General features: G+C 38.4%; 1 protein-coding gene and 1 long non-coding RNA gene across 2 annotated transcripts; one reads left to right on the top strand and one right to left on the bottom strand.

Moving 5' to 3' along the window:
- Positions 1-12,715: 12,715 nt before the first annotated feature.
- Positions 12,716-13,848, top strand: LOC136264566 (uncharacterized). The gene is made up of 3 exons (XR_010705197.1): positions 12,716-13,027; positions 13,527-13,748; positions 13,800-13,848. It is a non-coding gene; the product is annotated as an uncharacterized lncRNA (long non-coding RNA).
- A 3,480-nt stretch (positions 13,849-17,328) lies between these two features.
- LOC136264564 (uncharacterized) lies at positions 17,329-18,570 on the bottom strand. Its single transcript, XM_066059329.1, has 2 exons — positions 18,436-18,570; positions 17,329-18,379 (listed from the first exon to the last, which is right to left on the bottom strand). Exons 1-2 carry the CDS (start codon positions 18,514-18,516, stop codon positions 17,507-17,509), a joined length of 954 nt encoding a protein of 317 aa, XP_065915401.1. The 5' UTR covers positions 18,517-18,570; the 3' UTR covers positions 17,329-17,506.
- Between the last annotated feature and the right edge of the window lie 962 nt (positions 18,571-19,532).

Below are 19,532 nucleotides of genomic sequence, written 5' to 3'. Positions count from 1 at the left end.
GAAAGAAGAGTGCTTAGGTGCTGCAAGAAATATAACACCAGAGTGTAAAGGTGCTACAAGAGGTGTAAATCCAGGGTGTGTGGTGGGGTGCACTGTTAATTTCCAACACTTTCATGGGGGTGGATCTCCTCCTATACCTTCATTTTCATTGATGATATATTTAGGAAACACATATTATGACCTGTGAAATACAGTAATTCAACATGATTACAAGTACACTTACTTCCTTGTCTTTCTACACTTTATATGTAAGTTGCAATTTGTACTTATAACGTAACTACCAAAGAAACTTTTAATTGTGGGATTTCATTCACGGAAACACCTTTGTAGGTGCAAAGGGTGTTCCCATTACACCTCATCAATGAAATATAGTTGTATTGATTATCATAGTTATATAGAAGTGCAGCATTTCATGCATAGTAAACAAATTTCCTTTAGCACAATGTAAAAGCATTTATGCAGCTATTGTTTGGAAAACCAATCCACATATGACCGAATTTGACAAAATAAGGCTTACATGCACATCCACTTTATGACTTTGAAGTACCATAACTCATTCATTATGTAGGAGTATGCCATTAGTTTCCAATTTTGAACTGGTATTTTACTATGCTATGAAAGTACTTTGTGCAAATTTTAGGCCAATAGCTTGCTGAGTAGTCAAGTTACAGCTGGTTAAAGTCAGAAAATTGGATGTGTGTAGAAGCCTTGTTTTGTCAAATCCGGTCACATATTTATTTTAGAAGTTTGAGATAAATGGTTTAGATTTAAAATTGCCAAAGCACACATATGAAATTACACCAGAGATGCATCAATTTATTACCTTTCAGATACTTGTAGTATTCCTGCCAAATAAGAAAGAAAATCAGATAACTTTAATGAGTGAGCTAGCTAGCTCACTACAGTAAAATGCATATTTGTGCATACAGTATATGATGAATTAGATAATGTCTTGATTGGTGTTCAGGGGCTGTTTACAGCACAGTCCACAAGTGCAGTCAGTGATATGCATGAAATGTACTTAGGTGGGGTAAGTAATATGTAGGAGATAATAGTTCACATTTGCTGTTTAATGAGGCAAATTTTGAACTATCATCTCCTATACATCACATACACCACAGGAGTTCACGCTATGTACAACATGTTTGGAGCATATCGCATACACATGACACTTTTTGTGTAGTGGAAGTAGAATCACAGCTGCTCACAAAGGAGTGGAAGGTGGGCTGTAGAGGAGTGGGAAATAAAGACTGCAATTGAAATCCAGACATGCATGAGGTTACAGAGCTGTGCTGGCTCCTAAGTGCCTGGTATATATGCAGCAAAATCAATTATCAACACAGAATAATATGTTGGGAATCTAAAATAGGCCATCCACCAATTCCTGTCAACCCAAGACAGTCAACCTTACCAAGGCCAGAAATTTCCATTAAACTTTTCACACCACCTGCACCATTAAAGCCAGCATCAAGTAGTTTGAGCTTAAAACCATGAACTAGTATGGTAGTATGGCTATACGCTCTGGTGGTATTTGATTTTGTCTGATGTGCAATTTGTATCAGTTTTGTAAAATCTGATACTATTAATAGCTACTATTATATTTCACTTGAAACTGCAGGTGTTTATCTTGCATGATAATTCAGGGCAGGTGCTGTTGTCATGGGGGCCGATAAATCACTTGGCCCATAAATAAATTGCAGTCAAGTGTTTCTGCCATACTTCTAACAGTGTTAGTAACTGTATGCGATTACATGTACATTACACCCTATCATGAGGTGTTAGATCTCTGTTTAGGGTTTCCAATGAACAATTAAGGGTGTTTACAAAATGGTAACACCCAACAAGTGTGACTATAAACCTCTTATGGTGGTTATTATTTTCAGGGGTGTTGCAACAACACCCCCTTGATTTTTAGAAAATCATAGGTGTCATGGTAGCACCTAAGTTTTAACAGTGTATCTGTGGTGCAAATTTGCTGACTTTTAGCATAGTAATGTTGAAAACTATACATGGACAAAAATGCTTACCTTGGTGTAACTAACATGTGCTGGGTCGTTTCTTGCAAAGAAAACATAACATTGTGGTGGAAATATTACAAAATAATCTTATAATTAGTGATCCACCGATAATCGGATCGGTATCGTATTGGAGCCGATATTGGGCTTTTGGTAGATTTTTTATTTTTATTTTTTGGTACAGATCGGTATCGGTATTTAGGTACTCCGATACCGATTAATAACCACTCGCGCCAATCGTCATAATCATAACTATCATCATAAATGCTATGATAGCAAAACGTGAGGTATAACAAGTTGGAAATAGTGTTGAGCATTATTCTAGCATAAAAGGTGCAGGGATTGCTTTGTTAAACATTGAGCAACTGCTACTTACTATTTTTGCATGAAAAAGATCGAAATACTCTAATAGAACAGTCACTGCACAATAAATATTCTAATATAGCAGTCACACATAACTAACTTGAGAGGTGTGTAAATTGTATGGCAATTATCGGTATCGGTATCTGTATCGGTGAAAATTTATTGCTAGGTATCGGTATCGGATCGGTAGGTATTTTTCTGTATCGGTGGAACCCTACTTATAATTGGCATAAAACTCCACACAAACATATCTGTACAGAGGCGGATCCAGCAGCTGGCAAGGGGAGGGGCACAAACAGGTTAAGTGGTAAGTGGTTGGGGAGACCCAGATTCTCTTGTTAATTGCTGCATTTTTGAAGCAGCAAAAAATCACCTCTTAGTAGTATCTCAGTGTTGACTTTGCCATTTTGGCCTTTGCAGATGGTTGTGAAGTCTTAAAAGCTGTTTAAAAGGTCATTAATGTCTTTAAAGGCAACAAGACGATAATTATTTTTAGAGGCGCTTAGTACGTATGAAGGTGCTGACTGACAATTTTATGGCTAGTTTGACTAATTCGCTGTGAATTTGTAACAATAAATTAATGTTATGTGCATATTTTCACGAGTTATTGATCTTGACCTAACATAAAGTTCAGTATTTTAATCAAAACTGTACTACTAGCTAGCTATGGCTACTCTACAAGGTGGGGGGGGGGGGGGGGGGCATTTGCCCCAAATGCCCCATCCTGGATCCGCCATTGCTGTAGTAGAAAACTAACTGCACCATCGTATTCCTTGCCCCTAGAAACCCTAGAAACGATCCAATTGTTTGATCAATTGCTCGTATGGCAGCGAAATGATTGTGCCAACTCTCCAATGGAAGATTCACGGAGAAAATTTTATGCAAAATTTACGAAATTCGGGAATCGCTACTACTGCTATAGCTACTGCTTATACTGCTCCTATACTTGCACTATAGCTATACAGGGGCGGATCCAGAGTTTGGAAAGAGGGGGCGCACCTTGCTGAAAAATAGTTGAAGACCAAAAAAAAAAAAAAAGGTCACAACAATAATAGCTAGTGATCCTTTACCAAATATATCACGTCTGTTATGTAAAATAAAATCCTATTTATAGCTTCATAGGTAAGCTACACTGCCTCATGAACATTGTGACTGCTTTATTAGAGTAACTGACTGCTCTATTAGAGTATCTCGATCTTGTATGCAATTTCTTGAAGGGGGAGGGGGGGGGGCATTTGCCCCAAATGCCCCATCCTGGATCCGCCATTGCTATACTACTTGCCAGTATACTACCAGCTACTATTCGCTGCTATACTTTGCTTGGTGCTACTATAGCTAACACTTGCTAGTACAACTATAAATACTTGGGTGTAACAATAAGCCAAAATCTATCCTGGTCAGAACACATAAAACAAATAACTTCCAAGGCTAACAGAACTAAAGGTTTTCTTCAGCGTAACCTCCACAATTGTACACCAACAATTAAGGACAGGTTGTACAAAGCAATGGTTAAGCCAATTATAGAGTATGCAGCTGTTGTCTGGGCACCTCATACTAAGAGGGATATTGATATGATTGAGAGAACACAACGACAAGCAGCTAGATTTGTGACCAGCAACTACTCCCGTTACGCTATAGTGTCACGCAAATGCTTACAGACCTTAATTGGCCTACACTTGCACGATGCAGAGATGAACTGAAAGCCATAATGATGTTTAAAATAATTAACCACCTTGTTGACATCCCAGTAAATCCGTTTCTGACATCCATATCCACTGTACATAGTACCAGAGATCATAATATGAGATTTATGCAACCAATGACACGGATTGATTCTTATATGTACACTGTTAAAACGAGGTGTTACAGGTACACCCATCGTAAAGGTGTTCATGTACACCCATGGTATTTACAACACCCTAGGGGAGTATTGTAGCACTTGGGGTGTTGTTGAACACCACAAATGTCATTTTACTCCCCAATAATAGCTAAGCCACTGTAAGGGTGTTTGCCTACACCTAGGTATATTGAAACCCACAATTGGATGCTTCTATTGAAAATTAGGTTATAAGTACAGTTTGCTAACTTCTATAAGAGTGACTTGGAAACACCTATGTGGTAAGTATAAGATGTTGCAAATATATTATTGCGTACTGCTAATGTGCTTTGTTGTTGGTAGTCATTGAGTATAAATTGAAATCAACATGAAGGTTACTGGAATGCTATAGCAAGCCTACATTTCTTTTCAACAAAATGCCACCATGGAGAGCACTAGAAAACCTTTATAGCTATTCCTAGAACACCCTTAGGGAGTGTTGCAATGCCCTTGCAACACCTTTTAGTTGCTCCTAGAGCACCCCTGGGGAGTACTACAACTCCCTTCAAAGGAGTTTAATTTAAACAGCAGTTAGAACTCCCCCAAAGGTGATTGGATTACACCCTATTTTTAACAGTGTACTCCTTTTTCCCTTCGGCAATCAAAATCTGGAATGATCTACCCCAAAATGTGATTGACTCCAATGATATTGATCAGTTCAAACAAAAACTAGCAATTATTTAATTTGTATACTTGTATGTATGTTGTGACCTGTGCACTATACTCTAATAGAGGTCTGCACAGTATTACCAATAATAATAATAATATACCATACTTGTTACTGCTTGTTGCTACTAGTACTGAAGTGAAGACAAATAAATATTATGTATGAGCAGGGGCGGAGGAAGTAGTTGATATGAGGGGGGGCTGGGCTGACCCATACTTATAGAAACGATCTACATTGTCTCTGGTTTAGTAAGGTAAGACTAAAAAAAAAAAATAAAGGTCACAACCAGCTGACAATAACTCCCCACCTCACCAGCTACGCATTTATAGCTGATAAACTACATAAAATCCTTACATAGCTCGCTCTAAGACTGTGACTAGTTTATTAGAGTGACTGCTCTATTAGAGTATCTCGATCTTTACCGCGGTTTTCAGATCTTCATGTTGGACACTGTAAAGTAAAAAGTTCAATTGCTTCATCAAGAATGTAAATTTTACAATCAATTGACATAGTTATAAACAAATGTCAATGACTTTCGATTTCAGCTATACAATATAAACAAAACACCATGTAGTATAGTAGCAAGCAATATAGCAACATGCAGTAGCAACTGCAGTAACAGCAAACATGTATAGCTAGTGTAGTAGTAGCAGTAGCATCTAGATGTATAAACAGTAGTTAGTAGCAGTATAGGTAGTACTATATAGTAGCTATAAAAATAGCATGAGTATATAGAATAGATCTAGTAGAGGCAGTAAGGCCACTTCAACTAAATCTTTTGTTTCTCGGGCGAAATTCAGCCAAATAAAAGTCGGTAGGTCGGTAAAATAAAAATAAAAATAGGCTATTTTGCTAGCTGAAGAGTGATATTGCGAGTCAAACGGTGGCTAAGCTACATTATGGTTGCTGTATCACTTGTGAGTAGGCAGCTATATGTTGAGATTTTTACTTTTTGAGAGCTTAAAGATAAATTTGCAACTCCTTCGTGGCGTTATCACTCTTTGCAAGGTGATCACGTGATTAACATAATTATTTTATGCTGAAAAATACAGGGTCGGTCGGGCCCGAGAAACAAAAGATTTAGTTGAAGTGGCCTAAGCAGTGACTGCAGTGCAGTAACAGTGTAGTAGCAGTAGCATGCAGCTATAGTGTAGTACTAGCAGTAGTTAGTACTGTGACGCGTGCTATAGAGCAGCAGTAGCTAGCTAGTCGACTCGTAGAAGCAGAATTTAAACGCGGGTATTGGGCGTGGTAGCTATAAAAACTGAGAAACTGGCAGGGAAACATATATCAGCCCGGATTGTGACCAATAATAATAATAATAATATAATATTATAATAATTGCAGGACTCTGAAAGAGTATACGTGCAATATAGTATGTAGTTAAGTTAAGTAGTTAATTAAGTATAAAAAGAATTATAAATTATAAATTGTTTAAGAAATCAGTAGCAGATCTACGGAATGCTTCAAGGGAATCCAAATTAACAACTGAGTCAGGTGAACTATTCCACAATCTGACAGTAGCTGGGAAGAAACTGAATTTGTGTATATCAATTCTTGAAAAAGGTGTTTGATATCTTCTATTGTGCCCTCTAGTAACAGTGTCGATGAGAGATATCTCATAGGGTAGTTCTAGTGCGACAGAACCTTGCAATATCTTATAAAACATCATCAGTCTACTTACTTGTCTTCTAACCTCCAAGCTACACCATTTAAGCTCATTCAAGATACTGGTAACACTACTTGAAAAATAATAATCAGACACCACAAATCTGGCAGCACGTCGCTGAACACTTTCAAGCTTCTCAATGTTAGTCTTAGTATATGGTGCCCAAACTATTGATGTGTATTCTAGTATTGGTCTCACATACAAGAAATAGGCTTGGCTTCGTATTTGAGAATTACAATGATACAGATTACGCTTAAGAAGCGCCAATACACTATTAGCTTTTCTGCAAATAGTGGTAATATGTTTGTTAAAGTTCATCTTAGAGTCCAATATCACACCAAGGTATTTTGCATGACTAACCATTCTTAGTTGATTATTGTACAGGAAATAGCTTGTGGGTTTTGGATTACTTAAAGTAACTTGTAATACTTCACATTTATCTGTGTTAAATGTCATCATCCATTTATTAGCCCACTCTTCAATTCGTAACAAATCCTCCTGTAAGAAACGACTATCATCTGTAGTATGTATCGGTCTATAGAGCAGACAATCATCAGCAAACAAGCCACAAGAAGATGATACACAATCAGGTAAGTCATTAATGTAAACTAAGAATAACAAGGGTCCGAGGACAGTGCCCTGGGGCACTCCACTAATAACATCGATGGGTGATGATTGAGAACCATTACAAGTAACATATTGAGTGCGGCTGCTCAAAAAGGATGAAGTCCATTCTAAGATCTCATGACGTATTCCATAATGCTGCAGCTTATGTAAGAGATAACGATGTAACACCTTATCAAATGCCTTAGATAGGTCAAGTAAGATGGCATCAGTTTGAGTTTTCTGGTTAAGGTTTGACACTAAGTCATGAACTGTGTGTAACAATTGTAGCTCAGTAGAGTGTTTGGCACGAAAACCGTATTGACACTTTGAGAGTATATTCAGACTATTCAGATGTTCCATAATATTAGTGTGTACTATTCGTTCCAGAGTTTTGCAACACACAGATGTTAATGAAACTGGCCTATAGTTTGTAGGGTTACTACGATTGCCCTTCTTAAATATAGGGGTCACAGAGGCTATTTTCCAGTCGTGTGGAACCTCTCCTTATTTCAATGATGAATTAAACAGCAATGTTAAACTAGGAGATAATTCAAATGCCATCTCTTTCAATAGCTTGGGAGGGATACCATCTGGACCTGTAGCCTTGAAAGGATCGACTTGTGTCAATAGGGTATATACTTCTTCAATAGATGTTTCAAATAATGGAAGATCAGGGTATGGGCTAGGACCCAGGTGTGGAGCTGGTGAATCATTATCATGAGTAAACACTGAGGAAAAATGTTTATTTAATACTTCTGCTTTATCCAAATTATCAGTATATGTAACCCCTTCGTTCTGTAACATAGGCACACCACAATTATCTTTACGGAGAGATTTAATGTAACGGAAAAAATTCTTCTTTCTTCCACTTCTAAATGGGTTAAACAGTGATCGAGTCATGTAAGAATTACGTGCATTTCTGCATTCTCTCTGCATCTCCTTTTTAAATGATTTATAATGTAGCCAGTCTGATGGTGAATTACTTACTTTAGCTCTTTTGTAGCACTTTTTCTTCCGTCTACCAAGTTGCTTAATATGGCGATTAACCCAAGGCTGTCTGTTACTATTTGTCACCATTTTTGATGGGACGTACTTATCTAGCAGGTTTAAGAGCATAGATTTAATATGAAACCATAAGTGTTCAATTGGAGTATCAATACAAAAATGATCAGTGAACCATGCAGTGAACCTTGTCATCTCAATACTCATCTCTTGGAAATCGACCCTGTTCCATAAATAACGCTTACGCTCACTTCCTTTGTGGTAAACTACCTGTGTCATAAAAGAGGTCAAGACAGCTTCATGGTCACTAATGCCAGGTATAACTTTACAATAGTTAATAAGAGATGGTCTATTAGTGAAAACGATATCAAGAATGTTTTCATTTCTAGTGGGAGTACTCACTAGTTGGGTAAAATAACAGTCATCTACCATTTTGAGAGTTTGTTGATTAATATCCAATGGGTATCAGTGCGAAACGATAGAATGACTGGTCCATTCTATGTCTGGTACATTAAAGTCACCAGCACAGAAAATAAACGAGTTGGGTCGTGATGCTGTAATGTCACAAATACTTTTACATAGATTTTGCTGATATTCAACATCTCTGCTAGGCAGTCCGCACCAATTATAATAAGTTCCTGACCATGAGACAGCTGCAAACTGACAGCACACACTTCACAAGGTGTACCAATATCAACAGGTTTCCTGGATAAGGTAGTGCTAATGCCAATCAGCACTCCACCATATCCATCTTCACGATCTTTTTGGTACAGTTTATAGCTCTCGGGCATAATTTCATTATCAAGGATTGATGAATTGAGCCAGGTCTCGCAACCAATCACAATGTCAGGGGTGTGATCGTCTAGCGTCTCCCAAAAACTTTTTTTTTTTTTACTCAAAATACTTTGTAAATTAATCAGCAAAAGATTCAAGGAATTGTTAGAGTTTAAGTTACTTTGATGGTCAGAATCCACTAGGTCAGACGAGTCAAGGTCACTGTTATCTTCTAAAGAAGTATTACTAAGTTCACTATACAATGTATCAGGATTACTAAACTGAGTATCCAAGTCACTAATAATAGTGTCATCATCTGAAAGTAGACAATTATCAGTTTGATTAAGAAAGTTGCTAACAAAAATTTGGCTTAAATTAGGGTTATCAAAAATATCCTCTCTAATTTGACCTCTGTCAGGTACACTCCTCATTAAGATCAAGCATGATTGGGGTTACCGATTGCTGTAGAACTGGTTGTAACATTGGCTGAGTTCCGTGTTTTGGGTTACGATCTCTTCTAAGCACAATTTCACCATTAAATATTGTTAAATATTTCTCACCCCTTTCTCTCCTTTGCTTTAGCTCTTGTACTAGTTTCTTGTGCTTCTCACGCTGAAATTTGGTCATGTCAGTAGAGACATAGATATTCGTATACTGGGAGTGACGTCGGAGGTAGTAGGAGTGGGAAACTATAAATTCTTTGTGAGACAAATTATCCAAAACAATAAGTAGTGGTCTAGCCTTTTCTTCAGCAGGCTTGCCCAATCGCAGGATCTTGGTAACTTTTATGCCAATATCAAAGACAGTTTTGCAGAGGTCCACAAACCATTTCTCATCCTGTGATGGACTTGTTTCGGGTAGGTTGTAAATTATCACATTATTCCTTCTGCGTTCTCTGTCATCTAACTCTTTAGCAACCGTAAGGAACGTTGATGCTGGTGACTCAGTTTGTATGATAGGTGGACTGACTAATTCTGAAGCTGTCTCGACTTCACTATATAGAACATCATTTCTAGACTTTAAGTTGTCAACTTTCGTGGACACTTCAGAAATTAACTGGTGTAAATTAGTTTGTTCAGCTTGTAATGTTCTTAAAGAAGGGAGGTCGACCTGCTGGTCAACGTTGGCGTAGTGGGCATGAACAAGTTGTTTAATACGGCTGTTGCAATGATTAGCCTCACAATAATATGACAAGCTGCTAACATTTGCACACACATCATTGAACTTATCATAATTCATTTGAAATACCCTCACATACAGCGTGAACCCATATTCCACACAAGTCACATTGGACAGCCTTACTTTCTGAGAGACAAGCCTCACCACAGTGTGGACATTGCGCGCCAGGAAGGGACGCAAAAGCATCACCACCATTGATTGGGGGCGAACCTCCTTGGTGCTTCTTTGCTTGATTAGCCTCAGGAGACACTGAATCTGCGTTTAGCTTTCTTTTACTTCCACCATCAGCCATCGTTTCAATGCTAGTTCCAATTGACGCGTACTGTCTGTCATAAACGAAGCACACAAGAACAGATCAGCAACTAAGTGGTAAAACCTTCTCGGGTACCGTTTCGAGAATCACCACGGTACCACAGCTTGTAGATTTGTGTCCCAGGAACGAGAAGGTCGGAGAGGAGATAAAGTGACGCCGCCACGGTCACGTGCTACGGAATTACATACACACGTGACCCTACTGTTAGCGTAACTAACCTTATGGACCAGCTGGACTGGGAATCACTTGAAAGCAGACGATTAAAATTAAGATTATCCATGATGTACAAAATTATCCACAATGAAATTAATATCCCATTTGATTTGTATACCAACTTTGCAACATATTCCAGTACAAGAAATTACCATCTTTTTAACCTCCTATCATTGCAAGCATCAAATACCTCATATCAGTCCTCATTTTTTCCAACAACAATTTCACTTTGGAATGATTTACCTAACCTAGCTAAAGACTCTAATTCACTTGAAGTATTTAAATCTATAATTAAATTATAATTTACTTACTGTATTAAATTTTTTTGTGATTCGTCTGTACATTTTTCTTCATTTCTGAAGTTGTACAGTATAGGTAAATAATAATAATAATAATATCACTAGTGTCTTTGTCGGGGAAACACGCATCCCTAGTGTTATGTGTGCGGGGAAACACGGATCCCTAGTGATATGTGTGCCGGGAAACACGAAACTCGGGAAACACATAGATATCACTGTGACACCGGGTTATAAATGTCAATGCTAAAGCTAATTAAGCCACTCGTCACTACTTGCTGTGACTAACTATACTAAGTGACAAAAATTATACCTAACCTATACTTAACCAAAGTCAAAGTCTGGAGACACTCAGCAGTTAGCGAATATGCTGGCGGAGTAGCTACTATCTTCGCATTGTACTTCCACAAAGTTACAGATAGTTGCTGAAGAAGTTGGCGCCTATACCAAACTATAATTGCTATAGCTATATATAGCTATTACTGTACACGGTTTCAGTCACGTCTCTTTGACGTACAGAGGTGTAGCCAGAACAGGGGCTATTTGGGTCCCAGGCCAGGTGGCATCAATTATTGCATTAAATCAAGAAAGCGGTATATAGGTCTATTTATTTATTTATTTATTTATTATTATTGATTAGCAAAACCCATTGGGTAAATCGCTAATGTACAAAAACAAAATTTTAGTGTCTATGCATTTTGCAAATGGTTTTTGAAAGTAAGTAAGTCTATATTGTCAAGATCTTCCATATCTAAATTGTTCCAGTCTGGTATTGATCTTGGTAAGAAAGAGTTACTATATCGATTTGTTCTGGCATACAACTGTAATAGCTTCAAGGGATGGTTTGCCCTGGTACTTGTTGCAGGAGATAACACTGGCAGATACTGATTTGGAACATAAATTAATTTGTTTACAAACTTAAACAACAGCATCAGACGTGCCTGTTTCCTACGATCTTCCAGTGTTGGCCATTTTAATTCCACTAACATTTCAGTTATACTGTCCCTATGATTCCTTCTCCAAGGTCTATTTAACACGAAACGTGCAGCACGATGTTGTATCATCTCTAACTTGTGAATGAGTGATTGTTGATGTGGATCCCAGATAGAAGAGCAGTATTCAATAGATGGCAAGACAATCTGTTTATATGCATGTTCTTTTAAGTGAGGTGGACAATGGTGGAGAGTTCTTCGCAAAAATCCCAGTAGACGATTAGCTTTATTGCACACTGAATTTATGTGAGGGGTATAGAGCAGAGTTGAAACCGGGTCGGGTCATCCGGGTCTGATCCGGTTTACAATTTATCCGGGTCTGACCCGGTTTACAATTTATCCGGGTCTGACCCGGATTGGATCACGTGAGAAACGAAATTGTTCGTTTGACGACGTGGAACTTATAAACGCTATCGCGTAGCTCTTTCGTGAGCCACGTCCACTTTATCGCATTACCAACATATGCTCAGCCACGCCTATTTGTTAGTAAGTGCAGTATGTAGCACGAAACTGATGGTGAGGGGTAGCTATTGTCAGTAGGTGAAGACAATTTTTTTTTGGTCTTCAACCTGCAGCTAGGCTGAAGTTGCAATATTTACTCAACACGAATCGAACACTCAAAATGTAGACTCGTTCGCTCACCCGAGACTAGCCAAAACACGTCTCGGCTTTAATTAATCCGGGTCACATCCGGGTCTGACCCGGATTGCTATCCGGGTCAGTGGGTCATCCGGGTCAGCAGTAGTGACCCGGTTTCAACGTTGCTATAGAGTATCTTGATCTTGGTATACTAAACCTCTTTGACCCCCTGTATGCCGGCATGCATTTCCAGGAACTACGTCGTGAGCAAGGATTTAATATTTACGTTGTAGCATAGATAATATATACCTTACCCGGGATTGGAAACCGGACACACTTCAATACAAAAATCGCGAGCCGTCAGCATTGTAATAATTAACACTTTCGCTTTGATATGTAAGGTTTCACCTCGCCGATGGAAGAAAGGAAAAGAACGGGTAGATAAGCTACTAGTTGTGAACATGAAGAGGATTTACCGTGGTGGTAAGAACAATACTGTTGTATTACTTGCATACAATCGTCAAAAATTTGAACAAATAGTGTTTGACGCGGTTTACGCAAAAAATGGCTTTTTAGTCGTACCCTCGACTTTTGGGGTTCGTAGAGCAGTGTGGGAGCGACATTTTTCGATGTAAACTACACTGTTTGAAAGCTGAGACATTAGCGGACAAAATCATGCAACTTAAAACCCTTAGTTTTACCGTTTATGCCATCAAATTGCAGCGCAACTGCGAAACAAGTGATTTTGAGGTATTAAGTTTTGAGGCCTACAGGTCATTTTCTAAAGGCTACTAACTTTCTTTCTTAAGTATTTCCTGTAATTCATATGTATACAAACAAAATAGGATAGTTTCAAGGCTGCTGACTTGTACTGATGTAGGCGAAATCCTTGAATCTTCAAGTGAATGCAAGTATTTCCTTTTCAGAACTGTTGCTTTATTATTATGCATATAGCTATAGTTTGCACTGGATTTTTTTGCAGATGAATGATAGGAGAGGTCACAGAAAGCTTAGACTTCATAGTAACAAACACTGGCAGCCTAAACCTAAGAGGCTACCGGTTTCAATTCCTTTGAGAGATGTGTCAGTGCTGAAGGTGTCTCTGCCACTGTCATTTCAAGTGTCTCTGCCTTTGTTGATGCACCAGTCAGGTCTTTGGATATTTTGCACAGTAGACTGAAACAGTGTAATGGCATTCCTTCAGGTATAGTGACACAGTGTGTGCAGATGCTTAGCTAAATCATTCCTTTTACAGGGTGGATTGATACAATCCAAAATGCAGAATTGAGAATATTCCAACTGGGTTATTTTGGGTAATCACAAAATAAAGTTGTGTCATGCATAGCATTGCAAATGTTAATAATATAATATACTATAAGCTGCTATCATACAAGTCTCTACGTAAGTTTTTTGACCGCTGTGTACTCTTTTTTGCTGACTGCTTAAATTTCTCCATCCAAAAGCTTGCATATGAAAATCCACGGATAGTCACATAAAGCTGCACTATTTCCTTAAGAAGTGCACTATGTACCTCCTTCTCACCAATCTCGAAATCTGCAGTGGAAATCAACCAATAAAATTCAACATCATCACTGGAGATAACTTTTTCAACAATCTCCTCTTTTTTTCAGCTGCTGGGTCGCTACCAAGTAACATTTTTAGGCATTCTCTCACTTCTTCTATTGCAATAAACAATATAAATGTTGTTTCTTTAACATACCATAGCCCACCTCTATCTAGTGCTAATGTCCATTCTTCAGAACTGCCACATTCACTATGTTCTTTGGGTGTGTCCTTTGTTAAAGTCATCAGGCACAATACCATCTCTTCCTTAAGCTCATGTTTACTGCGTTCGATTTTCTTACGTAAATGTCTACAAACATAGCCGGCAGCATAACGAAGAGCATTGCCTTCGCGTTTTGTTACAGCTGGTGCTGGATCAACCTTGGTTTCAGCTGTACACCCTGTCACATGATCACCAATGTATCCCCTGAACAAAATATCAGTTAAATGCTGATACAGGATAGGTGTAGCAGCCACATTAGCGGAGTCCAAAAAATTTACCCAGTCCTCTCGAAATTTCTCTGAAGAGCGAAACAGAAAAAAGTTTCTCCAAAGTTTCTCACGATTGCATGATTTCTTTTTACAAGAGCTCATTGCCTGTTTCAGGTCTTGACAATTTCAAAACAAATGTTGTAAAACAGTTATTGTTGGCAGCATCAAGACACCAGTCCAACAGAATCTGTGCCGCTTTTCTTGCTTCAATTGCTTCTGAGGACATTATTTTAAATGAATCATCATTCAATACGCTTCTGAGTGCTTCCACAAAAGCATCTTTTGCTTTGGGACCTGCATTGAAAGAAAAAGACAGGTATGGTATAGCATAGTAAGGTATATATTATCTATGGGTATAGCTAATGAATGGCTACATCAACATAACTTGCACACAAACAAGGCCAGGCCAGGCACATCAGTGATTGAATGTTTAAGCTGTAAAAATGCCCAAATTTTGCTACCAGCGCTGGTTGTTTATTGTTAGCTATAATGACAACGAACCAGCATCGTCATTTCCATCGGATTCTCCGCTCTTCCGCTTCGAGCTCTTCTTTCTAGCACGAGTTCTTTTACGAGTTCCAGCATTCGCCATTTTATAAAACACGGACTGAATTACGGAATTACGTTACACTAAACTCGCGATACTACAACGCTGAGTGAACTTGTTGATAGGTGTTGATTGCCTCCGTTTCCAATCCCGGGTAAGGTATATATTATCTATGGTTGTAGTATCGACCATATATTGCTTATAATTATTATTTGTTAATTGGTATAAGGAAGACAAAGTCTTATAAAAACCAATCTCAAGTACATCTAAATAAAATCAAACCGGCGGTCATATAAAAATACATCTAATATCCGAAACTTACGCTGCAAAATTCACGCCAGCACAATCATCGGGTGAATGCATGGCAGACTGGAGGCGGACCGTTTATGTTCAGCCCGGACCATTTATGCACTGGCATGGGTGGTCCGGCGGGACCATTTGTGACAGCATAAATGGTCCGCCCGGACCTTATATGCCCGGACCATTGGCAGTGGCGTAGCCAAGGGTGGGCATGGGCGGGAATTTGCCCAACCATCACAGTTTCTTGCCCAACCATCACAAACTTTTGCCCAACCATCACAAGTAGCTTAAGATTCACGCGAGGATTCACAGCAGCACACAAAACCACCCTACTTTGATACTGTAAAGCGTAAACATGTACCTCATTTCTTGAACCATGACTTCAGAAGGGATCGAGATAGATGGTATATCACGTGATCCATTACGCGGATTTCCCTTGGGAAGTCCCTATAAAAGACGCACGTGCCACGCTCCTTGGCGCGGATTAAATTCGAAATTTAAAATGGAGTCAAAGCGTGGTACACTACAGTCGTGGTACTGTATCTCTGAGTCACAGTGAGTGATAATCGTCAGTAGGATTCAGTGTGGATGGTGCTGGCAGCAAAAGATTTCGTTTCAGTGGATTTGTCAAGCGTATTTTTTTTGATAAGGAAAGTACCGTATAGCCTACCTTACTGCTGATGAAAGAAAACAGAAAAACGTGACTCTTCTAGATAACAATAATAGCATATGTAAATGGAGCTGGAAATGGAGAAAAGGTCAAGTCATTATAAAGCGTCACGTGCACAAATTGTACTGATTAACCGAGTTGTGGTTTACACCAGATTCATGCAAAATGTACATTGGCTACTATAAGTCTGGGACGAAGCTTTCTTGGCATGCTGATATTTGTGTTATAGTTCATAAATTAGCGCCCCGGCCTTCATTTGGGACCATGTGGCGTTTAATTGAAAAAGCATTTCATATCGCTGTGGTGGTTAGTCTGTAAACTATACTGCTAGTTGATTGTGGTAAATATGTGGTGAACTGTTTACATTGTTGGTTCTTGTAGGTTCAGCAGTTTGATGTCACGTGATGCTCAGCTACGGCGATCGTCGGTGGATGCCTGCCCTACAAGTTTAATAGATAGCATATAGCTAGTAAATGTATGCATGCATGCAAGCAGCATTTATTTACACTATAGTGGTAGCTGTAGGCCTTGTGTGCATACACTTTTTATATTCTATGATAATGTCTCACATGAAAGTGAGCGTGTTTCTTGTGTGTGTAATTAAGTTGATGTTATGCCCAACCATCAAATATTGGCTGGCTACGCCCCTGACCATTGGTTCGTTGACAGGTCGCACGCTCGTTCCGTACCAACCTAATATGGAATTTGATCGTTTTTTCTCGTATATGTTTGTAAACGTACCGTTTCCAGCTTATCGTTTCATGATGTCCGCTCACACGTATCAACCTAATATGGAATTTGATCTTTTTTCTCGTGTATGTCTGTAAACGTGCCGCTCGCACGTACCGTTTCCAGCTTATCGTTTCATGATGTCCGCTCACACGCATCAACCTCAGTTTCTTTATGGACGAACAATGCCCGTATGATTTTACGGTACTGGGCTTTGCAGTGTGAGGACTCTGATTTTCCTTTCCCCGAACCCCTGTTGTAATTAATTGTGTTTGTAGTTTAGTTGTAGAGTAATTTGTATTGTAACTGTATTATTACTTATTAAATACTCTGAAATGGAGAAAAGACCTAATATGGAATTTGATCGTTTTTTCTTGTATATGTCTGTAAACGTTCCGCTCGCACGTACCGTTTCCCAGCTAGTGTGGGGCTCGCTCAGGCTCGCCCCAAATACTTTGCCCTTGTGCTTGTGGCCATCTGGTATTGTTTTTACAAATCAGATGCAATAACAGGTGTAGCAACAGACATACTTATAAATTTTTGTGAATGTACTTATATGCATGCATGTATACGTAGCTATATATAGAACAAAACAATGCTGTATATGTATATTTTAATACACATACAAGTCTGCGTGTAATCAAAATGTCCTAATCCAGAGTTACTTTTTATGAGGAACTGTGGTCTGCGTTGGGGCTGGTTTACATTGGTCAGATAGATGACCACTGCGCCAATCAATAAGGCAAACAAAGCAGAAAATTTTGCCACATGCGATGCATTTAATTTCTTTGCATTTTTCTTCATGTTCTATCACTGTACCACACGAAGTACACAACCTTATTGAAGGACAGTTGTTTATCCAACTAATCTGTTTTGGCTTTGCTAGTGGAAGCAAACTGAGCACACTAGTGGAGTTGCAATTAGGATTTCCACAGTTGGTGCTGCTACTTGAAGTCTTCCATGTTAAATTGCATTGAATGCAATATCGTGCTGGCCTCCCCTCCTTAGCGCACATGATACAGTAGACACTACTCTTTGCTTGATCTTTACGCTCATAGTAACGTCCACAGCCAGGGCAATCACTAATATATGGATCTCTGTTGACTAAAGTAATGGCCAGTGTTTTACAGAATTCATTGAATTGTGAATCATTAAATTTTGCTCTTCGTCGAATTTCAAGAGGATCCCATTCTTGTTTGCAATCAGAATTAGGGCATGCCAAAATTGATCTTATGTGATCAACCATGCTGCTACAGCTGTCCACTAGACACTGACTACAGTAAGCAGTTTCGCATCCACATGGTGGTAAAAAAGTAGTGTAATCAGAGCACACCAGGCAACTCTGACCTCCATGCAAACCTGTTTTTAGAACTATAGTGAAATTGTCTGTTATGTAGGGATCATCAGTCACTATCTCGTTGTCACTTTCTCCTTTGATATCTTTAATTCCAACTTTTAGTGTTTGCATTTTTGGATCCATTCCAAGTCTTTTATGTATCTCTTTTTTCAAGTCTTTCCATGTGTAAGTGTCAAGCTAAACAGTGATAACAGAATATAACATAGCAGCACTAGTGACAGTATTTACCAAACCTGGCTTTTGAAGATTGGGATACAAATGGATTTTCCATTTGCTGAAGACATAACAAAGATGTTTAAGCCTACGTCTCCCATTTTGACGAATGGGTTTATAGAGTGATCGAGCCACTATTTCATGGACAAGTGGAGTGGTAGTACTGTGTAATGTATTTATACTGCAAAAGTGATGACAAGGTGATTCTTGGAAAGTTACAATACATTGTGCAATAATTATCACCTAATAATTAAATGCAAATCTGTAAATCATATTTCCAAGAATCCAGCCATCATTTTTTTAACACTGTACATGTATGACTTCAAGCACTGCTACATGTACAAAAATACATGCAGCATGAGAGACTGTGTCTAAAGATTAACACAGCATATATATATATAATATATATATATATATAGAGAGGAGAATGTATTAATTTTGAGAATGTAGAATTTTTCACATGTATTCATGTACATACATGTATGCTAACACACTCACACACACACATGCATATACACTGTGAGGCAGTACTTTAATAAGTAAGTACATACATTGCTTCAAATTTTGGCCATTAGTCCATGCAGTTAGTGTCCATATGTATTTCTAGTCATAGAGCAATCAGCTCGATTAAATTTAGTTTTTACAGTACATATAAGATTATGAAAGCATGTACTATTCAGTGAAAGCCCCTCAACATCATAAGTCACCAGCACCAGTCTGCTTATTAGATGTATACAATTATAATTTTCAGAGGAATTATTTGTGGAATTTACTATTCTTGTTAGCAGTAATGTTAGTCTTTGACCATATAAAATTCAGACAAGCCTACTAAGGTATGCAAACTTTTGATTCTTGGAATAATCAGAAAGGAGCATAACAAAAACCACAAGCAGCCACAATAATAGTTATAATAGTTGTTAAGCATAATTATGCGCCTAATAAATAAACCTTGTTGTGATTATTGATGGATTCACTCTCTTGGGGGCAGTCATTGCATGTACTAATATTTTGAGTTGCACTGAATCCTTCGTGTAGAGCACACTATACAGAAGACTGCTTCACTTGTTATTTAAAGTGTAGTAAAGGCACATGCGTATTTTGGCTTTGTACTTCATGA

The sequence above is a fragment of the Dysidea avara genome, chromosome 8, assembly GCF_963678975.1.
Source record: "Dysidea avara chromosome 8, odDysAvar1.4, whole genome shotgun sequence".
Taxonomy (NCBI): domain Eukaryota; kingdom Metazoa; phylum Porifera; class Demospongiae; order Dictyoceratida; family Dysideidae; genus Dysidea; species Dysidea avara.
The sequence above is the reverse complement of the archived record's forward strand: the minus strand, read 5'-3'. Positions and strand labels throughout refer to the sequence as shown.

Bases quoted from the DNA above. Each gene is read 5' to 3' on its own strand.
- LOC136264564 (XM_066059329.1), bottom strand. From the start codon at position 18,516: ATGGGAGACGTAGGCTTAAACATCTTTGTTATGTCTTCAGCAAATGGA. The intron at 18,380-18,435 runs GTTTGGTAAATA...ATCACTGTTTAG, and splicing joins TCCCAATCTTCAAAAGCCAG to CTTGACACTTACACATGGAA.